The sequence below is a fragment of the Schistocerca gregaria genome, chromosome 6 (genome assembly GCF_023897955.1).
Source record: "Schistocerca gregaria isolate iqSchGreg1 chromosome 6, iqSchGreg1.2, whole genome shotgun sequence".
In the NCBI taxonomy this organism is placed as follows: Eukaryota; Metazoa; Arthropoda; class Insecta; order Orthoptera; family Acrididae; genus Schistocerca; species Schistocerca gregaria.
The window spans coordinates 435,472,527-435,495,657 of record NC_064925.1 but is presented as its reverse complement, the minus strand read 5'-3'; the positions used below and the strand labels follow the sequence as shown (position 1 = coordinate 435,495,657).

The 23,131-nt window shown below is 39.3% G+C and overlaps 1 protein-coding gene across 1 annotated transcript; it reads right to left on the bottom strand.

Annotated features, from left to right (window-relative positions):
• Positions 1-92: 92 nt before the first annotated feature.
• Positions 93-21,775, bottom strand: LOC126278296 (uncharacterized). Its single transcript, XM_049978307.1, has 5 exons — positions 21,665-21,775; positions 6,154-6,586; positions 1,975-2,237; positions 1,688-1,850; positions 93-287 (listed from the first exon to the last, which is right to left on the bottom strand). Exons 3-5 carry the CDS (start codon positions 2,020-2,022, stop codon positions 172-174), a joined length of 327 nt encoding a protein of 108 aa, XP_049834264.1. The 5' UTR covers positions 2,023-2,237; positions 6,154-6,586; positions 21,665-21,775; the 3' UTR covers positions 93-171.
• Between the last annotated feature and the right edge of the window lie 1,356 nt (positions 21,776-23,131).

Genomic DNA, 23,131 nt, shown 5'->3' with positions numbered 1-23,131 from the left:
GAATACTACATGACATGTATAGCATAATTTCTTGTGACTGACCCAGAAGTGTAAATCAGTGACTTACAGTCTGGTACAAAAAGATTTTAAAATTATTTCAACATCTTTATTGTAAAAACAGATAACAAATTATTACACTTGCTTTGATCAACAAGTACTGCAGCAACACAGTTAATGATGGTCATCAGCTGGTTGTTTCACCCAGAATCCATGAGGAGCAAAGTGTTCATGGTGTCCATGTGTTGTAGGTCCTCTGTACACCTTGATCTGCACTCGACCATAGTGACCTGTGGGAAAAAAAACACCCATTTTTATAGGGAACACACATGCATTCAAGTATGGGATTATGTCCAAATTATGACTGTGATCCTTTGACATATTTTAATTTAGTCTAGGCTAAAACATCTGTTGTCAAGATTGCCACAAGTAAAGGTATAAAACACACAAATACATACTTGAAATTTTGAAAATGCCTATGGCATTATAACATGTTAAATCAAACAATGGAAACTCCAGGTTGGAATATCAACAATGTAAGGAAAAGTTATATTGCTACTTACTGTAAAGATGATACATTAAGTTGCAGACAGGCACAATTAAAAGACACTTACACATTAGCTTCCAGCCTCAGCATTCATCAGAAAAATGGAGAGAAACAATCGTAATTCATTCACATGAGCACACACTGCCAACCCCCAGCTAATGTGTAAGTTTTTATTTTTCCGCATCTTTATGGTAAGCAATAAGTCTCTTCTGTACATCGTTGATATAAAATGTTAAATACAGACAAGATATTCCATTCATCTTCTCACTTGCTTATCTATTGGTTTTATTACATTTACTGAGATATTTCTGGGCTATTATGTGGTTGTGATCAAATGTTTTTTTTTGTGGTAACATGTTTTATGCCAATCTGCAAAGTGTATCGTAAAGTCATGCCTGTGAGGCACTGTGAGCAGTGCCTTGCTGCTGACTGAAGCGACATTTTGTAGCAAGGTGTATCCACACTGTGGTGTGATTATCATGACCTATTTCTGAAAACTGAGCACAGCTAGCCATTGTTAGTTGTGATCATTTATTATCAATACTGTCCAGCTGAGGGACTGGTGCACTTCCTTTCAGTCACAGAAGCCAAATAGCACTGAGATGAAAGCCTTCCTCTGTATTATTATACGATAACTGGGAAGATGAAGGCATTCAATATAGTGATATCTGACTTCCAGTACTAAATAGGAAGTGCACCGATCTCCCACTGTGAGATAGTAGTAGTAGTGTACAGCAACTAACAATGACCAACCACAATTGAATTTCAAGAAAACACGTGATGTTAGGTCCTGGTGCAGATGTTACAAAACGAAAATTTAGCCAGCAGCAAGGCTCTTTGTGTACTGAAACAAAGTCGTGACACTCTTGAATTTGTCCTCCACAGACTATAATGAACCATCAGAAGCATTCTAGAGAACCCATTCAACTATGTCGTAATATATGGCAATAACATAACATTTTGTGACATAAAATCATTAGCAAAGTATTTAGGTGACAGTATGAAACTCTAATATAAGTGCATATACAGTAATGAACCAGATACCTGACAGTATAATGTTTTTCTTTGTTGAACAATGTAATTAAATTTTTCAAAGTGATAACTGAACTGCACAATAATTGTTTCTTTTACTTAACAACTCACCATGACCACTTGCAGCTGTTTCTAAATCTGAAGCACTTCTGGGAATAACTTGAGGAACAAATGATGATTCATCAACGACTTGATCATACACAGGTACAAGTTCTACTCTTGCAGCTGAAACCAGCCCAACACACACGCAGACAGCAACACAGGAAAGAATTGCCTGTTGACAATTGAATTTTGCTTACAGAATTTTACAATGAAATTTGCTATAAGCCGTTGTTATTGAATTTTGTTACTAACAGTATTACAAGACTAGAGTTAGGCTTGTGCTGACACAAACTCACCAAGTGGTTCATGATGTTGTCTGTTGTGATCTCCCTCTTGGAATGCATGACAGGAGATGCTATTCTGCCTCTTATATAGCCATGAAAATCTGAAGCCAAGCACGGAATGGTACGCTTCTCATGCAAAAACTGTTGCCTGATAAAACAAGAGGAGAGAGTTCACTCTTGGTGCAAAAAGCTTCCAACAAATGATGACTACTGAATATCTGGAGCTGGACATCAGGAAAGAAAAGTGAAATCTGGGCAAGGAGAGTGAAAGTTTACTGGTGAAGCCACACAGTTTTGCTTCACTGGCTACTGTTTAAGAGAGAGCTATTCCAGTATTTCAGAGACAGAGCAGGTGGAGTGGAGAGTGGGGGGCAGTGCAGGAGAGAGACAATGATAATCTGCAAGCACTGTAATTACAGCCAGCAACTTTGCTAAATATTTATTAATTTCAGTAATGGGGCTTTTCTTGCACTTCCAATAGACAATGGTTAAGCAGGTCTTTTCAATAATGAGAGAGATATTGATATTGTATTGTTGTTTATGTAAACAGAAGAGTACATGCTGAACAACATATGCTTTTTGAATTTCGTCATACCAGCCTAGATTAGCATTAATTAGCATCAGACAGTTCTGGAACAGCATGCGTAATAAAGTTTTTCTCCTTAAGTCCTTTAGTACACTACTTTGAGGACTAAGAATTGGGTATACAGCTCTGATGCAGCAAACTCAGTGCACAGTATTTTATATTATTACTTGTATTTATTTATCTGTTGGTCTTTCTACCAATATTAGCACTGCATGTTACAGATATTGAACATGTCATACTTTGCAATTATGCACTGACTATTCTTAAGGAATTCCTTACATAACTACCTGAATTTAACATCAATTATAATCTTTGGCCTAATAATAAACAGAAAAAAATTCCTATGTTGTCATGTTCTGTCCTGCAGCTTTGAAAATGAGTTAATGTTGCAATTCGGAAAAGCGCCCACTCATAAAGAAGAACTGCATAACCTTGTTAAAGGGATTACACTTCTTCAATTATTGTAGGAATTCGTTTAGTTATCTCATTGGTCTCACAACTGCATCTCTGGTGACAGTGCAAATGAAAATTTTCTTGGAACATGATTTAACTTTATATTTGGTAGATGCAGGTTTTATTTTATCATATTTTCTGCAGTGCCACTGCTGAATTGTTACTGGTGCATACTGAACTGATTCAATATGGTATCATTTTCTGAATATGCAGTTACTGATAAACTTAGATTATAAGAATGGTTACTACTTACTTTCATTTCTTTTTAGTTGATACTAAATATAACTGTGTCTTCGTTTTGACCTCTCCAATATCTCTTGTACTGATATGGTAAAAATGGACCAATAAAAATCAAATCATATATGCTAATCTATTTACGTAATTGTTGTAGTGTATTCTTTCGCAAGCCTTAACATTTTATTTACATGGTTTAAAGTAAACATGTAATCCTGGTTAAGCACTGGTTTGTTTCAACGTTTTGAGTGGAAGTCTTTTTTTGTGGCTGCAGGTATTTTACAGACATTTTTACTTGTTATAGTTACAGTTTTAATGGGAACATCATTTTGAAGTTAGTTCGTTCACTCATTCATCATGTTCCATAGATCCCATCAAGAAGGAGAATCTTCAGGGTTGTGAACTGAGTCAAAGTATACGTAACATAAGATGTAGACATAATACAAATTCAATCTGTGTACTGTATTAACAATAAACTGTCACTATATTGCTTAATGATAGTCACGCTTACACCATCAAAATTTAATTGAGTTAATTTTGAAGGAAGCTGCTACTTTGAAAAAAAAAAAAAAAAAAAAAAAAAAAATGTGCCTCTTCAGTTTTAGTTTTATAGCTGCTGTTAATCTGTTGTTAGTAGTGTAATATTTAGGCCTACTTCTTTACAAAGGATTTTTTTGAAGAAAATGTTTTAGCATCTATAATTGACGAGTCCTATTTATAGTACATTATTACCTTTCATACATCTTTATAACAAAAACAGGAAAGAAAATAAACCTTTCAGTCTCAATATTCAGATGATCTGTGGAAAAAGTGGTTAATGAGATTCGCTTTAATTTTCTTTTAAATTAGTGGGGATTATTAATAATCTTATCAACAGAGCACATAACTCCATTCTTAACTGTGAACAAAGAGGCTAAGCCTATGGGAAGATTATTTTTGTGACAGTGTAGAGCACAGTTCAGTTGAAATTGACTGTTACTGTTAATGACAGAAACCATTAAGGAATAAATGTACTGGAAAGTGAATGCAAGAATTTTATGATCCCTAAACAGGCTGTTTGTTATCTACTTTACACAATATTCTTATTGCTCCGTTCGGCTGAACAAACATTTTATTTACTTTATGTGCACTGCCCCACAAGATAAATCCATAGAACAACAGGAACTGAAAATATACAAAACAGATAAGAGCATAAAATGCTGAATTGAGGTTTTTGATTAATTTATCCATGTGTTGACCCCATTGTAATTTGTTATACAGATGACTCCCAAGAAATTTCACACATTGCGTTTTATTGAGTGAGTGTGTGACCATTAATTTCTATTTCTGAAGTTAAAAGATCATTATTGATTTTTTTCAAACTGCATTATATGAGGTTTTGAGAGGTTAAGATTTAAACTGTTAGCTGTGAACCACTTGTAGGCCTGTTCAGTTGTCACCTGAGCTGTGTCTGCTAAGATTTATTTGTACTCTCGATTAGGATGATTGTGTCCTCAGCAAACCTTACAGCTTTTGAATTTCCCTTATAATCATTGGAAGATCATTTATAAAGATTAGAAAAAAGAATGGGCTCAGTACTGATCCATGTGGCACTCCACATGTTATGTTCCCCCAATCTGAAGTTATTTTCGTGCCCGAGATACAGTGTGTTAATGAGATCCTCTGATTTCTGTTATTGACGTGAGATTCCATCCATGCAACATGGATGCCATTAGCAATGTAACACGTCAGTCTCATAAATACTTCACAATTTTCTTTGCATAGCTATTAAATAAGTTCATAATATCACTGAAAAACCTATGAGTGGTTTTTGTTATGGTGAAGCTCACTATATGCACATCAAAACAGATGTGTAGTATACTTGTGCAAGATGGCCAGTGTGTCCTTAAACACGTGATTTCAATGATATGTTTTTTGTAGCCCCATTTACAATAATCTGGTCCATGAATTGGTTATTATTTTAGTCAGGGTCCTCACTTTATTAAATAGATAAATGCTTTCATGAAATTTTTCACCTTTAGTGAGAGAAATGTTCAAATCCCCACTATGTCACAAATTTCTTATTTTAAGCAAGAGAAACTCAAGTTTGTTCATGAATTGCTTGAAGCAAGCCCACAGCCAGCAATAAAAAGTGTCACTTATAATATTTACTTCCATAACTTTTATAACAACTATTTTGATATTGTTTTTTGAGGAGAGGTAAAATAGTAAGTTCAGTGTTACATTTAATAAGTACAACTGCTCCATTATACCTGTTAGCTTGAGAATAATGTCACACGATTTGGGGTTTGGCAGTAACACAATCTTTATATCTATTAAGGCACTGCACTTACAAGATCCTATTTCATGAAGTCAGCAGTGAAAGGAATTGTGCCTCAGTAATAAGTAAAAGATTGTTCGTCAACTGTAACCAATTTTCGCAGTAGATAGAAGAAAATATTAAGAAGAGTACAAGAAGTTAAGTAAACACTTTGAGAAGAATCTTGAAGATCAGGCAAGAAACAAATACAGCACTATATTGATCTGCAAAAAGTGTGTTTCCCAAACAGTTTACCTAGGCAATAGGATTTTACTATACAAACAGTTAAGTGAGGGATGTTTTCTTTCTGAATGAAGGTTCTCTTTATAATATGTTGATTTATGCATTAAATATGCTTCTCTGTGTCCTTAGAGCATTTGACACCCTTCATATTGTCTATTTTGCAACCACAAAATTGGCAGAACTGGAGGTATCTGAAGGCGAGCACAGCATGAGGCAACAGAACATAGTTGAACTGCTTGGTTGATAAGTGATTCACAAAGTGCTAGTGTTGTTAATACAAAGCAAACATTGCATTATATCTACAACAACAGGCGCTGAAGTTGACATTTCATCAGAAAGAAACCCAAGAAATTTTGCAGGGTGAGAAACAGAGGACAAACACAATGAAACATAATGAAACAGAACAAACCCTTCCATCTCAACCAGGATTGATTCCAAAAACACCAATCATACAAGACTTAACTCTTGCTCTTCATACATGGCATCTGAAAATCAGTTAGGTGGATGCAGTATTTCTTGAATTCCAAAAAGCATTTGGTTCTGTACCACAACACTGATTGTTAACAAAAATAGTATCAGTTGGCATATCAAATGCAATCTGTGACTGAAATGGGTGTTTCTCAGTAGGTGCCCACAGCATGTTATGGATGGAGAGTCGTTGACAGATATTGAAATAACTTCAGATATTCCCCAGGAAGGTTTGTTAGGGTCTGCACTGTTCATGTAGCACATTAATGACCTGGCACACAATATAAATAGTAACTTCTGACTTTTTGCTAGTGTCACAGGTACCTACATTGAAGAATTATCTGAAAGAAAAAAAAATCCGCTCAAATATCCAGCTCTTTAAGATATACAAATTGGCAACTTGATTTCAGGCACAGTATCCAACAACTACAATATCAACAAGGCAATATTGGAATCAGTCAACTCATACAAATACCTAGGTGTAAAAATTTGCGTGGATATGAAGTGGAATGATCACATAGGTTTAATTATTCGTAAAACAAGTGGCAGTCTTTAGTTCAGTGGTTTGATTTTGGGGAGATGCAGCCACGGTACAAAGGAGATTGCTTTCTAACTGCTGCTGCATCCCTTTCTATAATGTTGCTGAAGTGGATGGGGCACATAGTCAATAACACTAACAGGGGATATTGAGTGTGTACGAAGAAGGGGTGTATGAATTGTCATAGGTTTGTTTCACTTGTGAAATGGTGTCACAGAAATGCTGAAAAACCTGAATTGACAGATGTTTGAAAATAGAAGCCATGTACCCTGTTAAAACCTATTTAAAACACACAAACAACTAGTATTAAGTAAGGGATCTATAAACATTCTACAAATCCTTACACTTTATTCCATCAGGGATCATGAAGACTAGATAACACTAATTGCAGTGTGCACAGAAGCAATCCATATGTGAATGGAACAAGAAGAAACCATAATCCTTGGACTTTGCGATGATTTGCAGAGTATGGGTGTGGATATAGATATCTTGTAATAAAAACACAGGTTTTTCTACTGGAATTTGGAATGCCATTGGAATGTGCTTAGTGCTACCTTTAGATGGACCAAGTTACAGAAGTGCAAGCAGTTTGGCAAAAAAAGTTGTTATTTCATTTGCTCAAAATGTACATACAAGTATATTGGAAAAAAATTAACACCCTCTAAGACTTTTGTTGACAAAATGGCATTAAGAAGTCCACTGTGCCCACTAAGTGCCCCCACTGTTAGTAGTTTTTCAATTGTGGCATTCTGGATTGGAAAGGGGGCAGGGGCTTAAAACTACCAACCATTGCTGCTACAATACCTCTCCACGAGGAGCTACAACATGGACTGCAGCATTATGAGAATTACAAACTACAGCACTGATAATCAAGTTGGTTTGTTTCCCCAAACCAAATGGCAAATATGTTACAGCATAAATGACGTTTATTGCACTACATCAAAACTATTGTTCTTGTGAATAAGATGCTTGAAGATGAACACTTTAAGTGCTGTACACATAAATTACCAGTGACTTTGTGGATGATATTTTTGTATCCCTGAAGATACACAAGCACTGTTTGTTGTTTATGACACCCTAAAGTGCAGCAGAGTTAATACTAAGTTCAAATTTCATGCTTTAAAGGAAAGTGGGATGAACATAGAAGTCTGAACAAAGTGTGGGAAAAGCCAAAGTCATCATGAGTTAGAAATAACATTCCAAGCAGATACAGCGTGAAGTTCAAAATAACACCAGGGCCAAAGATAGCAAACAAGGTGTGAAGCAAACAACAAAGTGACGTATACTCCTGCAAACTAACTTGGCCATGCCTGAATAGCAAGTAGCTGCACCCACATCACACATGGTTCAAGCTTGCAGCAGCTGCAGTGGCCCTGGCATTAATAGTTAGTGATGCTGTAGAATCTATACTGGCCAGTGACTTCATTTCCTTATCACTGTTGCTGGCCATCAGGGACGCAATAATATCACTTCCTTCTTGCTGTCAATGCCTACTGCATGGGATGTCACCTGAGCTGGTGACACAGGGGTGGGAGAGCTGCTGGAAGTATCACATCTCTGTTAAAATACAACAAAATTATAACTGGTGCCTAGGGTGCCTGACCATCACAGCTAAAGAACAAGCTTTAACATAACTTCATGATACTCATCCCTAGGCATATAAAGCATATCAACATAGTCTCTATTAGCATGTGTGATGTGTATATTTACAATTGCACTAGTGATCTCAATGAAAACAGAGCTCTCCTAAAAGACGTTCTGAAAAATGACTGTTGGGTCAACATTGTAATATGTATGCTGAATGTCATAGTTCAATTTCTAAGCATATCTCCAGCACTAACAAACTGATCAATAAGAAAAGCAAGATCTTAGTATAATTGATCTTTCCAATACACTTGTTATGTTCAATACAGCTTTGCTTTGTATGTCTGACCGTGAAAGTGCAAAGTGACTGAATTCGTGAAATATTTCTCACAGCCAAAACTGTTACATGAAAGTGACCTGAAAAAGAACATGTCAAATTCTTTTGTATTGTCCATAATTAATATTTGCGATACTCTATTAGATTTCATCTGCCTTGGTAATAAAGATCACAACAATACTTCCACATGTAAAAAGAAAAAAAAGTTGAATAAAATTTCAGTTCATTTGCTGCAGCTGGATTAAAACGAAAATTAATTTATCATTACTCATTGTTGGGTCTGGTGATCTAGTGGCAAAGTGGGTACATGGAAAGCGAAAGGAAGGAGGATTGCATCCTGGTTGCACCACAGAATTTTTCAGTCTGCCTTTAACCTAGCCGTCAACTCTTATTAATGTAAAGATTCACCAGGAATGACAAATGGTTTTGATTTCTGGTAGAATTACTGGGATAGTTTAGGGAAATGTAAAAGGAGATTGTGGTGTCTAGTGAAAAAACTTGAATGAGGCTGTTGAGCCACATGAAATTCTTACTCACATTCATTAATAATTCAAGAGATAGACCATCATGTTATTACTTACATGAAGTTGCTGTTACAAATTAAACTTCAGTCATACTGACACACAGAATTATTTAATATTTTAATAATACTGAGTCCTTTGGCGGTCCACTCATAGTATTCTTCTCTAAATGTCAATCAGAGACTGAAGACAAAACAAGAGTAGAGACACATTTAGAATAACAATATTTACTGATTTTTCATAAAAAGTATTTTCTCAATAAATGTTCCATGAGTTGGAGGTTGCCCTGTTGCACTTCCAATTCTTAATTTTCGTAGGCTCAGCTGCTGCTCTCTGTTGGCGTTAACTACAATCATTTTTGCTATTTGTTTCACAATACTGTTCATAAATTGCATTTCCATCAACTGGAAAAATATTCTCTTGGCACTCTGCACTGACACAAATGAAAGAGAAATGGAACATTTCAGCTGATTTCTCATCCCTTCTCTCATTCTTATTTAAAATAACTTTATTTCATTTCCATTTTAGTATCTTATTTATAATGTTTCAAGACATTCACTTGCAACTCTTTCTGGAGGAAAGTAAAAACTGTATGTTGCGCACACTAATAAAATTTGTTGTACCATGTCAGGGCAACATGCCTGTCAAGGGATCAGTGATGGGCATTAGCATGATGGAGCTCAGGCTGTCTATTGTAGTGGAATATTTCATCCCTGGAGGTAGCTTGTCCATGCTTGCTTCACTGATATGGGCTGGGGATCCACTGAGATTCTACAGCTACATCTACATCCATACTCCGCGGCAGAGGGTACCCTGAGTACCTCTATTGGTTCTCCCTTCTTTTCGTATTGATTGTGGAAAGGGTTGTCGGTATGCTTCTGTGTGGGCTCTAATGTCTCTGATTTTATCCTCATGGTCTCTTCGCGAGATATAATTAGGAGGGAGTAATATGCTGCATGTCTCTTCGGTGAAGGTATGTTCTCGAAACTTTAACAAAAGCCCGTACCAAGCTACTGAGGATCTCTCCTGCAGAGTCTTCCACTGGAGTTTATCTATCATCTCCGTAACGCTTTCGCGATTACTAAATGATCCGGTAACAAAACACGCTGCTCTCCATTGGATCTTCTCTACCTCTTCTATCAACCCTATCTGGTACGGATCCCACACTGTTGAGCAGTATTCAAGCAGTGGGCAAACAAGTGTACTGTAACCTACTTCCTTTGTTTTCGGATTGCATTTCCTTAGGATTCTTCCAATGAATCTAAGTCTGGCATCTGCCTTACCGCCAATCAACTTTATATGATCATTCCATTTTAAATCACTCCTAATGCGTACTCCCAGATAATTTATGGAATTAACTGCTTCCAGTTGCTGACCTGCTATTTTGTAGCTAAGCGATAAGGGATCTGTCTATCTATGTATTCACAGCACATTACACTTGTCTCCATTGAGATTCAGTTGCCATTCCCTGCACCATGCGTCAATTTGCTGCAGATCCTCCTGCATTTCAGTACAATTTTCCATTGTTACAACCTCTCGATACACCACAGCATCATCTGCAAAAAGCCTCAGTGAACTTCTGATGTCATCTACCAGGTCATTTATGTATATTGTGAATAGCCTCGGTCCTATGACACTCCCCTGCGGCACACCTGAAATCCCTCTTACTTCGGAAGACTTCTCTCCATTGAGAATGACATGTTGCGTTCTGTTATCTAGGAACTCCTCAATCCAATCACACAATTGGGCTGATAGTTCATATGCTCTTACTTTGTTCATTAAACGACTGTGGGGAACTGTATCGAACGCCTTGCGGAAGTCAAGAAACACTGCATCTACCTGTGTACCCACGTCTACGGCACTCTGAGTCTCGTGGACGAATAGCGCGAGCTGGGTTTCACACGACCGTCTTTTTCGAAACCCATGCTGATTCCTACAGAGTAGATTTATAGTCTCCAGAAAAGTCATTATACTCTAACATAATATGTGTTCCAAAATTCTACAACTGATTGACGTTAGAGATATAGGTCTATAGTTCTGCGCATCTGTTCGATGTCCCTTCTTGAAAATGGGGATGACCTGTGCCCTTTTCCAATCCTTTGGAACGCTATGCTCTTCTAGAGACCTACGGTACACCGCTGCAAGAAGGGGGCAAGTTCCTTCGCATACTCTGTGTAAAATTGAACTGGTATCCCATCAGGTCCAGCGGCCTTTCCTCTTTTGAGCGATTTTAATTGTTTCTCTATCCCTCTGTCGTCTATTTCGATATCTACCATTTTGTCATCTGTGCGACAATCTAGAGAAGGAACTACAGTGCAGTCTTCCTCTGTGAAACAGCTTTGGAAAAAGCTGTGGCTCAGGCTGACATAGGAGCCCATAGGCTGCCATGACAGGTCTCCGCCTGGCACTGCAGTGGACCACACTTGCTAGAGTGAAGTTCACATTGAGATGGGGCAGGTGGTGGGCATGGGGGAGACATTCTATGCCAGCTGGGAAGCTAAGTAATGATGAGAGGCAGTGGCTGGATGGATGATGTGCCAAAGTTGTTGCGGGCATTTGGCCTGTTGTTTTAGGTACATGCTCTTGCCCTCTGTGCTGTGTCAATGACAGTACTCAGAAAATTTCATGTAGAGTGAGTTACATTATGGGATGCGAAAGGAAATTCATCTAACAAGTAAGATATACTGAGCAGTGGGATGATGATGTATGTGCTCTCTACTGCAGTTATTGTTTCATTTTTTCTGGGAGCGTGGACAGGGGACTGAACAGTGAAATCATGGGTTTATGGTTTGTGATCAAATGGAATCTTATGCCATACAAGCAAATGTGTAAATTATTGATTTCATAAATTGTGGTGGCTCTTGTTTGGAAGGTATATGCAATTGGTTGGTCTATTCTGTCAGTATTTTTTGGGGACAATATTGCACCAGACCAATAATCCAAGGCATTTATTTTAAGTGTAAGGGTTTTGTCTATAGTAAAAGTCGCTAGCCATGGTGTGCATTTAAAATGCTGTTTCAGCTACTTAGTCTTTTGGCGAGTTGTGGACCATACAAACTTGATGCATTTATTTCATAATTGGTTGAATGGGTACATAATGTGGGCCAACTTGGGCATAAATTTCCCATAGTATGTAACCTTACCAAAGAACAAACTCAGTTCTTTCCGATTTTTGGAAACTGGCAATTTGTCTATGGCATTGATAAGATCTGCTGTCAGCACTAACCCCAATTTGTTTAATACATGTCCCATATATTTAATCTGAGGTTGGAAAAAAATGCATTTTTTGAGTCAACAGTGGAGAGCATTGGATTAAAGTCAATGTACAAGTGATTGTAGAATCTGCAAGTGTTGCTCACGTAGCCCATAATGATAATGCCAACCAAACAGCTGGAACACTGTGGTATCTTTTGGATGAACTGCTCTTAATACTTTTGGAAAATAGTGGCAGCATTTGTGACTTCAAGTGGTTATCTATTGAACTTATTCATTGCCAAAGTATCTGTTGCGGTTCCAGATCTACTGGCAGGCAAATTTGAGTCCACCAAATCAATTTTTTGAGGTAGTGGCCCCGATGTCTAACTTGGCTATCAAGTCTTTGGGATGCAAAATTGTATATCGATCTATATTAGACTGTGCATTTACTTGACTTTGATGTCACCACAAATCAGTAGTCTCATTCAGTTTAATGATTACCATGGGTGAAGCCAGTTAACTTTATGTGACGGGAGTGATGACATTCATGACCAGCAGTCCGTCGAGTTCCATTTTTAAAACCTTCTGCGTTGTAAAATTTACTGGCAAATGTGGCTGGGATGAAGATTCTACTGATACCTGAGCAAAATATTCTTTTTCAAAGCCCAGCATCGGATCAAAGAAATGCCCACAGTTTTGGCATAATATTTCTGGGAATGTAGTTAGCAACTAAATTAAATAGCACATTGATCTGGAATCTGACTAGTGAAAATGCATCTAGCCCAGAAAGGTTGGTCGGTACTGGCAATAAATGATCTATATACATTCACATACTTATCTGTTGCTGCTCTGGCCTTTGAGAGGTACTGAGTGATTATCATAAGTTATTTGACTTATAGTAGTGGCACGCATAGATGCCAATACAAGTTCAAATTGATGAGTGACACTTGCGCCAGTTCCAACTTGAAACTCCACTTTGTAGAAGCTGATTTTAAGTGTAATCACCAGCTTGCCAGAAGTTTCAGTGGATGCTGTGGACAGTGACTTGATCTTATGCCGTGGAGTGTTGTATTTTGGTGATGATTTTATATGACTGAGACACACGTGAGTCAGAGGTTCTCTCTTATCGCAAACCTAGCAGACTCCTGTGCAATGCAGTGTCAGTGCTTGCTGCAACACTCAGGGCATAATTTGAGTCACATTTCCAGGTTTTGTTTACATGTACAGCATGGGGCTGAAGGAAACAATGGAGCAGAACAGCATGTTATTTTCGCTGCTGCACTGATTGGGAATTGTGGTGAAATAGGTGCACAAGGCCTTAGGCACCTACCAACGTTGTGGAGTGCTTATTACAAACTATCGTTCTGTTACATACATGCCAGCCTTTTGCAGATTCCAGATTCCTTTTGAATTGAGCAACTGTTAGTGCAGAGCAAAGTAGTGCTTGCTTCTGTGGATATTAAAATCTGACTGCTTACTGAGTGTGGCACTCTCTCTTGAAGTGGCGTTGCTTGGCAGTTTTTCTCATGACCTGATACTTGCAATGACCAGACGTGTAGTCCTTACTCTCCTGATGTGGCGTACAGCAGGCCTCACAAGTAGTGACCTCCACCATGTCAACCAGCATGGGCTGTGGAAACATCATGTGAAACTCAGTTCTTCACATCTTGAAAGCTGTAGCTTAAAGTAGTAAGGTAGCTGCAGAATTTCTTGTTGCTGAAAATCATCTAACCTGAACGCATCTATGCTTATTATGGGAAAATATGATTTTAGGGGTACCAAGCAAAATTTGTGGCTTGATTGAGGAATTCTTAGTAGGGAGGACACAGTATGTTGACTTTTATGGAGAGTCATCAACAGATACAGAAGTAACTTCAGATGAGTCCCTGGGAAGCACGTTAGAATTTTTTGCTGTTCATGTTGTACGTTAGTGATCTCTGCATAATATAAAACTAACCTACCTCAGACTTAAGGCAAATGATGCAGTTATCTATAATGAAGCTGCAGAAATATTCAATCCAATCTTGATAAGATTTCAGTGAGGTGCAAAGATTGTCAATTGTGTATAAATGTTCAGAGCATAGGACACGTGATGTAGTCAGCCAACAGCAACATCACTGTTAAGTAGCATGAACACACAAACAGGAAAAGTTAATAGTTAAAATTAACATACATAGTGTAGCTACAAGAAAAGAAAAGCTTTCTCATATAATATTGGTCTCAAGCTGCAAGAGAAGCTTTCGCATATACTGTTGATCTTTTTATGCACGTGTTACACTTTAAGATATATCACAAAAATGTGCGAGTAAAATTTTTAATAATGACATGAATGTGTGATCTCCAGGGTTCGAAATTCTTCTTAATGGTTCGTCATCAAAGAGTTGGATGAGAGTCAAATGCTCTGTGATTTCATAAATTCATGGCACATTCTTGCACATAGTTCAACTTACGTAAAAGGTTATTTACTTTGGAAGTAACGCTTTTCAAACCACTATTCGCAATATTTTCCCGCAACCTGTTAGAAATAGGTTCGTTTCAGCAGTTGCCACAGAGCGCGGATAACGGCGACACCGTGCTTGGGTAGCTATCATGACGTAGAAAGCCCGGATGTTGTACGTGTAAAACATTGAAAGATCATACATCATGTCATAAAAGAAACAAGACATCAGAGGACACTGCAAGAGCATCGGAATTTCGTGAACCATATTAAAATGTGCACATTTAAAGTGCATGCTTACACGGCATTCGTATGTCCAGATTCCCAATGAAGTAGATCTCGACCTGATATTAAGCTTTTCAGTGTGGTTTTCGGGATGTAAATTTTCTTGGAGCACCAGTACTGTATTATATCATGTCTGGTTCTTTATTATGGCATAATGCCATACGTGATAGAGAATGAAAACGTGCACTTGAAATGCAGCGAACAGTTGGAACTAGCAAGTACTGTGGAATTAAACATTTCGTTTCAAATACGTTGACTGCCTCTGCGGAAAAGGTTAATAAAAGCCAAATTTCTTTAGTTTAGCAAACAGACAAAAATAACTTCATTCTTCCGCAAGGCGATTAATGATTGACTGTCAGGAAGGGGAAATAAAATAAAATCTGAAACTAATGACATATTTTAGCCTACCGTAATTATGTGAATATGTTTTATTCACTTGATAGCTCCCGGCCACAAATGTCCGTTTTGCTTTCATTTGACGTGAGAGTAAACGAAGGGGAAACAGCAAAATCGCTAAATGTAAACACAGGTCACGTGGTGACTACCCACTATAACTCAGACTGCTCTGCGCATCAGCCCCGGATTTATGACATTTGCGAACTGGGTCAATACTAAAAAGAAATCGAATTTTCAAAATACACTCCTGGAAATGGAAAAAAGAACACATTGACAGCGGTGTGTCAGACCCACCATACTTGCTCCGGACACTGCGAGAGGGCTGTACAAGCAATGATCACACGCACGGCACAGCGGACACACCAGGAACCGCGGTGTTGGCAGTCGAATGGCGCTAGCTGCGCACCATTAGTGCACCGCCGCCGTCAGTGTCAGCCAGTTTGCCGTTGCATACGGAGCTCCATCGCAGTCTTTAACACTGGTAGCATGCCGCGACAGCGTGGATGTGAACCGTTTGTGCAGTTGACGGACTTTGAGCGAGGGCGTATAGTGGGCATGCGGGAGGCCATGTGGACGTACCGCCGAATTGCTCAACACGTCAGTGGTCAGCAGAAGGTGCACGTGCCCGTTGACCTGGGACCGGACCGTAGCGACGCACGGATGCACGCCAAGACCGTAGGATCCTACGCAGTGCCGTAGGGGACCGCACCGCCACTTCCCAGGAAATTAGGGACACTGTTGCTCCTGGGGTATCGGCGAGGACCATTCGCAACCGTCTCCATGAAGCTGGGCTACGGTCCCGCACACAGTTAGGCCGTCTTCCGCTCACGCCCCAACATCGTGCAGCCCGCCTTCAGTGGTGTCGCGACAGGCGTGAATGGAGGGACGAATGGAGACGTGTCGTCTTCAGCGATGAGAGTCGCTTCTGCCTTGGTGCCAATGATGGTCGTATGCGTGTTTGGCGCCATGCAGGTGAGTGCCACAATCAGGACTGCATACGACCGAGGCACACAGGGCCAACACCCGGCATCATGGTGTGGGGAGCGATCTCCTACACTGGCCGTACACCTCTGGTGATCGTTGAGGGGACACTGAATAGTGCATGGTACATCCAAACCATCATCGAACCCATCGTTCTACCATTCCTAGACCGGCAAGGGAACTTGCTGTTCCAACAGGACAATGCACGTCCGCATGTATCCTGTGCCACCCAACGTGCTCTAGAAGGTGTAAGTCAACTACCCTGGCCAGCAAGATCTCCGGATCTGTCCCCCATTGAGCATGTTTGGGACTGGATGAAGCGTCGTCTCACGCGGTCTGCACGTCCAGCACGAACGCTGGTCCAACTGAGGCGCCAGGTGGAAATGGCATGGTAAGCCGTTCCACAGGACTACATCCAGCATCTCTACGATCGTCTCCATGGGAGAATAGCAGCCTGCATTGCTGCGAAAGGTGGATATACACTGTACTAGTGCCGACATTGTGCATGCTCTGTTGCCTGTGTCTATGTGCCTGTGGTTCTGTCAGTGTGATCATGTGATGTATCTGACCCCAGGAATGTGTCAATAAAGTTTCCCCTTCCTGGGACAATGAATTCACGGTGTTCTTATTTCAATTTCCAGGAGTGTATGTTCATCTTGTAGCGCACATCTTTCTGAAAAGTCTGAAACATAAAACATATGTATTCGAAGAAATGTAAGATATATTATTTGGTTGTAAATATGCCATAGTGCAGTGCCACGCCTCTTCGTAAAGCATTTTTCTACCGCACGTCCAAACTATATTCAGGAGAGTGGAAATTGAAATGCCCTGTGGTGCCTCTCCTGGTCCCAGTCGGCCGGTTTGACAGCCTGCCCCTCTCTCTCTCCCCTTTTTTTTTTTTTTTTTTAAAAAAAAAGAAAAATCTGGCAATTAATACCGGATGGGATTATTTGTAATCGAGAGAACAAGTACTCTTCAGAAAATCTGTAATCTTTATTGCCTATTAGTTAATAACTTGTTGTTTTGTGTGACATAAAATTAAATATAGGATATATAAAACCAACACTGATAAGAGATAAGCAAGAAATTACACATTTCTTCAAACCTTAGCTCCTAGCATTTTTTCTCTCTAAGCTTGCTACAGCTTTACATGGCGTGCTTTCCTTTCTGCGAAAGAATCTATTACCTCATCAAAGTTCGTCAAAGTTGCTACATGAAAAATCGAAATGTCGTTATCTAATACTGAAAAAGCTGTTAATACGAATAATACCCAAGACTAGTGTGGTTTCTTGATCTCATTACGTCTATTTTGTCACTGTCTGCTAGATAAAACAAAATAGGCCCTTATAATATAGCAGCAATTTTGTAACACACCAAATAAACGAGACTGTTTTGGCACAAATGGCCATTTTTATAACGACAAAATATAATCGACGAAGTACCAATATCAAATGCGTATTAGGAAATAGTTTCACATTTCATTCATACGCACCAGCTTCTCAAGTATGAGGTCGAAAAGTAGTTTTACGAAATTTTTATGTAAATTTTGGAATCGTCTTATGCTTCCATAATTTGTGGGATGTCCACGTTTCTTCTCCTTCCTCATTCTAACAATCTTGTTATCATCAATTCTGTAGCTATTGCTGCCCACCAGGAATGTTCTCAAACTTAAATTAATCTTGGGACTGAGAGCTGGCTAAATCCCGAAGTAAAAAGTTCCGAGGTATTTAGTGAGCCTTGGATGTTTATCAGAAAGACATATTATATGCCGTTTGAGGGGTAATATTCACTGCAGTTGACAAGAATATTGTCTCTACTGAGGTTGAAATTGAATGTGATGGTGAAGGCATCTGGTCAAGCATAACAGGTCTAGATGAAACCAAGTTAATTGTTGGATGTTTTTACTATCCACCCAACTCCGCTGTGACAGTTCTAGGCTAATTCAAAGAAAGTCTTTGGTCAGTTGTGCATAAATAACCAGATCATGCAATACTAGTTGGTGATGACCTTAACCTGCTGGGTATAAACTGGGACTGTCTTGGATTCATTGCAGGGGGTACAGACAGAGAGTCTTGAGAAATACTTTTGAATGTGTTTTCCGAAAACTGTCTTGAGCAGCTACTTTGGCAGCCCACACATAAAGAAAGCATCTTGGACCTTGTCACTTCAAACAGGCCGGACTTTATTGATGGTGTCAGCATAGAGACAGGGATTAGCAGTCATGATGTCATCATCATAGCAATTATGGTTACAAAAGTTAACAAACCAGTTAAGAGGGCTAGGAGAGAGTTTCTGCTAGGATGGAGTCCCAATTCAGTTTTACAAAGAGTATTCTACATCATTGGCCCATTACTTAGTTTTCTTTTACCGTGAATATCTCAGCCAGCGCAGTGCCAAGTGACTGTAAAAAAAAGTGCAGGTGACTCCTGCATTTAAGAAGGGTAAAAGAATGGACCCACATAATTACAGATCAATATTCTTAACATTGGTTTGCTGCAGAATTTTAGAGAATATTCTGAGTCTGAATACAATAAATTTGCTACAGACCGAAAAAAGCTCACCTCCGTGTATCAGCAAGGCTTTAGAAAGCATTGCTTCTGCGAAACCCAGCTTGCTCTTTTCTCACATGGTATACTGTGAACTATGGATGAGGGGCAACAAGCAGATTCCATATTTTTAGATTTCTGAAAAGCATTCAACACAGTAGCCTATTGCAGACCGTTAACAAAGGTATGTGCGTATGGAATAGGCTCCCAGGTATGTGACTGGCTAAAAGACTTCTTAAGTAATAGAATCCAGAAAGTTGTCCTTGATGGTGATTGTTCATTGGACACAGGGCTAACGTCAGGAGTGTTTCAGGAAAGTTTGACAAGACTGTTGCTATTTTCTATATACATAAATGATCTGACAGGCAGAGTGGGCAGCAATCTGCAGTTGTTCACTGATGATGCTGTTGTGTACAGGAAGGTGTCAAAAGATAAGTGACTGTAAATAAAATAGAAAGAAACTACCACATGGGAAAAATATATTAAAAACAGATTCCAAGACTTACCAAGCGGGAAAGCGCCGGCAGACAGGCACATGAACAAAACACACAAACACACACACAGAATTACTAGCTTTCGCAACCAATGGTTGCTTCTTCAGGAAGGAGAGGGAAAGACGAAAGGATGTGGGTTTTAAGGGAGAGGGTAAGGAGTCATTCCAATCCCGGGAGCGGAAAGACTTCCCTTAGGGGAAAAAAAGGACAGGTGTACACTCGCGCGCACACACACACACACACACACACACATATCCATCCGCACATACACAGACACAAGCAGACATCTGCAGCTAGTAATTCTGTGTGTGTGTTTGTGTGTTTTGTTAATGTGCCTGTCTGCCGGCGCTTTCCCGCTTGGTAAGTCTTGGAATCTTTGTTTTTGATAAGTGACTATAGGTTTATATAAGATGATCTACACAAAATTTCTACTTGGTGTGATGAATGGCACCTGGCTATTAATGTAGAAAAATGCAAGTTAATGCAAATGAGTAGGAAAAACAAACCCCTAAGATAAGATATGAGGAATTATGGCTCATAAGGAGGCATATAGACAGTTGTTTTTCTCTTGCTCTATCTGCGACTGGAACAGGAAAGGAAATGACTAGTTGTGGTACAGGGTACCCTCTACCACACACAGTATGGTGGTTTGCGGAGTAAGTATGCAGATGTAGATATTCAAAAAACAATGACTACCAAAGAATTTATATACCCAGAAATGGAGGAAAAAACAAAATGAAATATTGTGGGCTAAGAGGGTATGTGATGTTATTTCAGCAGTTACAAAACTGCAAATTTATAAAGAACTTGGCAGTATAAGCCCACTTATCAGTACAGCACTGCACTCCCTATGGTTGATATAAGATGATCTACACAAAATTTCTAGTTGGTGTGATGAATGGCACCTGTCTATTAATGTAGAAAAATGCAAAGTAATGCAAATGAGTAGGAAAAACAAACCCCTAATGTTTGGATACACCATTAGTAGCATGCTGCTTGAAAGAGTTATGCTGTTTAAATATCTGTGTATAATGTTGCGAAGCTGTGTGAAATGGAATGAGCATGTAAGGATTGTGGAAAGGAAGGCGAATGGTTGATTTCGGTTTATTGGGAGAATTTTAAGAAAGTGTGGTTCATCTGTAAAGGAGACCACATATTGGATGCTAGTGTGACCTATTTTTTAGTGCTGCTCAAGTGTTTGGAATCCACACCAGGTCGGTTTGAAAGAAGCTATCAAAGCAATTCAAAGGCGAGCTGCCACATTTGTTACCGGTAGGTTCACTCATCATACAAGTATTAGGATATGCTTCAAAAGCTCAGGTGGGAATTCCTGGAGAGAAGAAGATATTCATTTCGAACCTTGCTGAGAAAGTTTTAGAGAAACAGCATTTGAAGCCGACTGTATAACTATCCTACTGCAACCATCATAAATTTTGTGTAGGGACCACTAAGATAAGATATGAGGCATTAGGGCTCATAAGGAGGCATATAGACAGTCGTTTTTGTCTTGCTCTATCTGCGATTGTAACAGTAAAGGAAATGACTAGTTGTGGTACAGGGTACCCTCTACCACACACAGTTTGGTGGTTTGCGGAGTAAGTATGAAGATGTAGATATTCAAAAAACGCTGCCTACCACAGAAGTTATATACCCAGAAGTGGAGGAAGAAACAAAATGAAATATTGTGCGCTAAGAGGGTATGTGATGTTATTTCAGTAGTTACAAAACTGCAAATTTATAAAGAACTTGGCAGTATAAACCCACTTATCAGTACAGCACTGCACCCCCTATGCCCTAGATGCATGCACTTATTTGGTCTAATAGGGCCTCATTTAACTGGTTCTTGATGTCCTGTACACCGGCACTGGCACAAAGTTGGCTTCCAAGCTGGTCCCACACATGTTCTATCGGGGACTGATCTAGGGATCCTCCAGGCCACTAAAGTACCTTAACATCATGATGATACTTCATAAAGACACATGCAATGTGAACAAGCATTGTCCTGTTCAAAAAGACACTATGAGGTATGACACAGGATGTCTGTGATGCACCATTGTGCCATTTGACTTCTCTCAAACACTGCCAACCATAACCTGAAGTCATACCTGATAGCTCCTCACTCCAAGATGCAGAAATAACACTGCTTTGCCAATCCAAAACACTGAATAATGGCGCCTCTTCCTCATGTCATTGCTGTACTTGCCAATGACGGTCATCTGGAATAGAGAAGAACCATGATTAATCACTTAAACACAATGCTACACCTTTTATCGGCAGTCCATGTTTCCCAGTGACAGCACCACTCTAAATGAAACCATTTCTGTTACAGTGTTAACAACAGCCTGTGCTTAAGACAGTAGTCCCATAGTGCAGCTGCTGCTAGTATCTGACCAATGTGCAGAAAGACACAGAATGTTGCAAGGAGTTCATTACTTGTTATCAGATGGCAGGCACAGATGTTATAGTTATGATGTTCTATGTGCACAGTAGACCTACCCCTCCTTGTGGTGGCCAGACATATTTGACCAGAACTTTTCCCCTTGAGTGTGGCTGACCTCACAATCCCATTCAGTCCAACATAGGACCACTGACATCTGAATGTGTCACAGATCTAGATACTGCACAATATGACTAGCCGGTCAAATGGAGACCCACAATGAGGCCCCTTTCAATCTCAGTCAGGTGGTGATAACACTGTCCCACACGAGTATGTGGCATCTCCATGTCCTCCCCAGTCATCACTCAACATCTGAAACTGTTCACTCCCCTTATATGCCCCACCAGGCCTGGTAACAACATGAATGCACTCTGGTAGCCGTTCTACATGGTACAGAGAACTGTAATGTCAATCATTTACATACCCGTCAATGGTGTATATATGCCTAAAGTAACACTGAGATCTGACATGTCTTCTGGGTGCTTCACTTTTTTTGTCCCACAGTGTATCAGAAGAGTTTGTAACACTGTCAACTTTTGTTACACGTACAGTTAAGATATAGAATATTTTTTTCAATTCCTTTGTAATTAAATACTGTAAAGCAATACTTATGCTGAAATCCTGTAATTAACATTGAGTATCATGTGCATATATTGAATTAATTATTTTTGTGTTAAGAGAAGCAAGATGACTGATCCATACATAGGAAATATTAATAGGAAGGGTGATGTAATTATAAGTAAAAAAACCATGACTGCCTAGTTCTGGATTGGCAGAAATCAGTCGACTTCCGCCTCATAATATATTGAATGCGGCTGGTGCGAACACTGGAGAATTAATAATATAGTACTCATGACTGTTGTAGCTATTGTCATATCGTGCTGAACCAGTGAGTACATGCGTAGTGCCAGCTGGCACTGCATGATGAAAGTGAGGTTTGTTCCCTCTGCTCGCCCCCCCCTTCTCGTTAGCCAATGTACTGGGAGAATACAGTACTCACGTCTATCGCGGTTGTTACAGAGCAATATGCAAAGATCAGCACATTCCTCAAACTGGGGAACTATCAAGAAGTGGGTTCCACAAGGGTCGGTTTTGGGTCCTTTGTTGTTTTTAATACACTCCTGGAAATGGAAAA

Coding starts and splice junctions, on each gene's coding strand:
- LOC126278296 (XM_049978307.1), bottom strand. CDS start 2,022: ATGCATTCCAAGAGGGAGATCACAACAGACAACATCATGAACCACTTG. Junction 1,851..1,974: donor ACAACATCATGAACCACTTG/GTGAGTTTGTGT, acceptor AATTGTCAACAG/GCAATTCTTTCCTGTGTTGC. Junction 288..1,687: donor AACAGCTGCAAGTGGTCATG/GTGAGTTGTTAA, acceptor TTTTTCCCACAG/GTCACTATGGTCGAGTGCAG.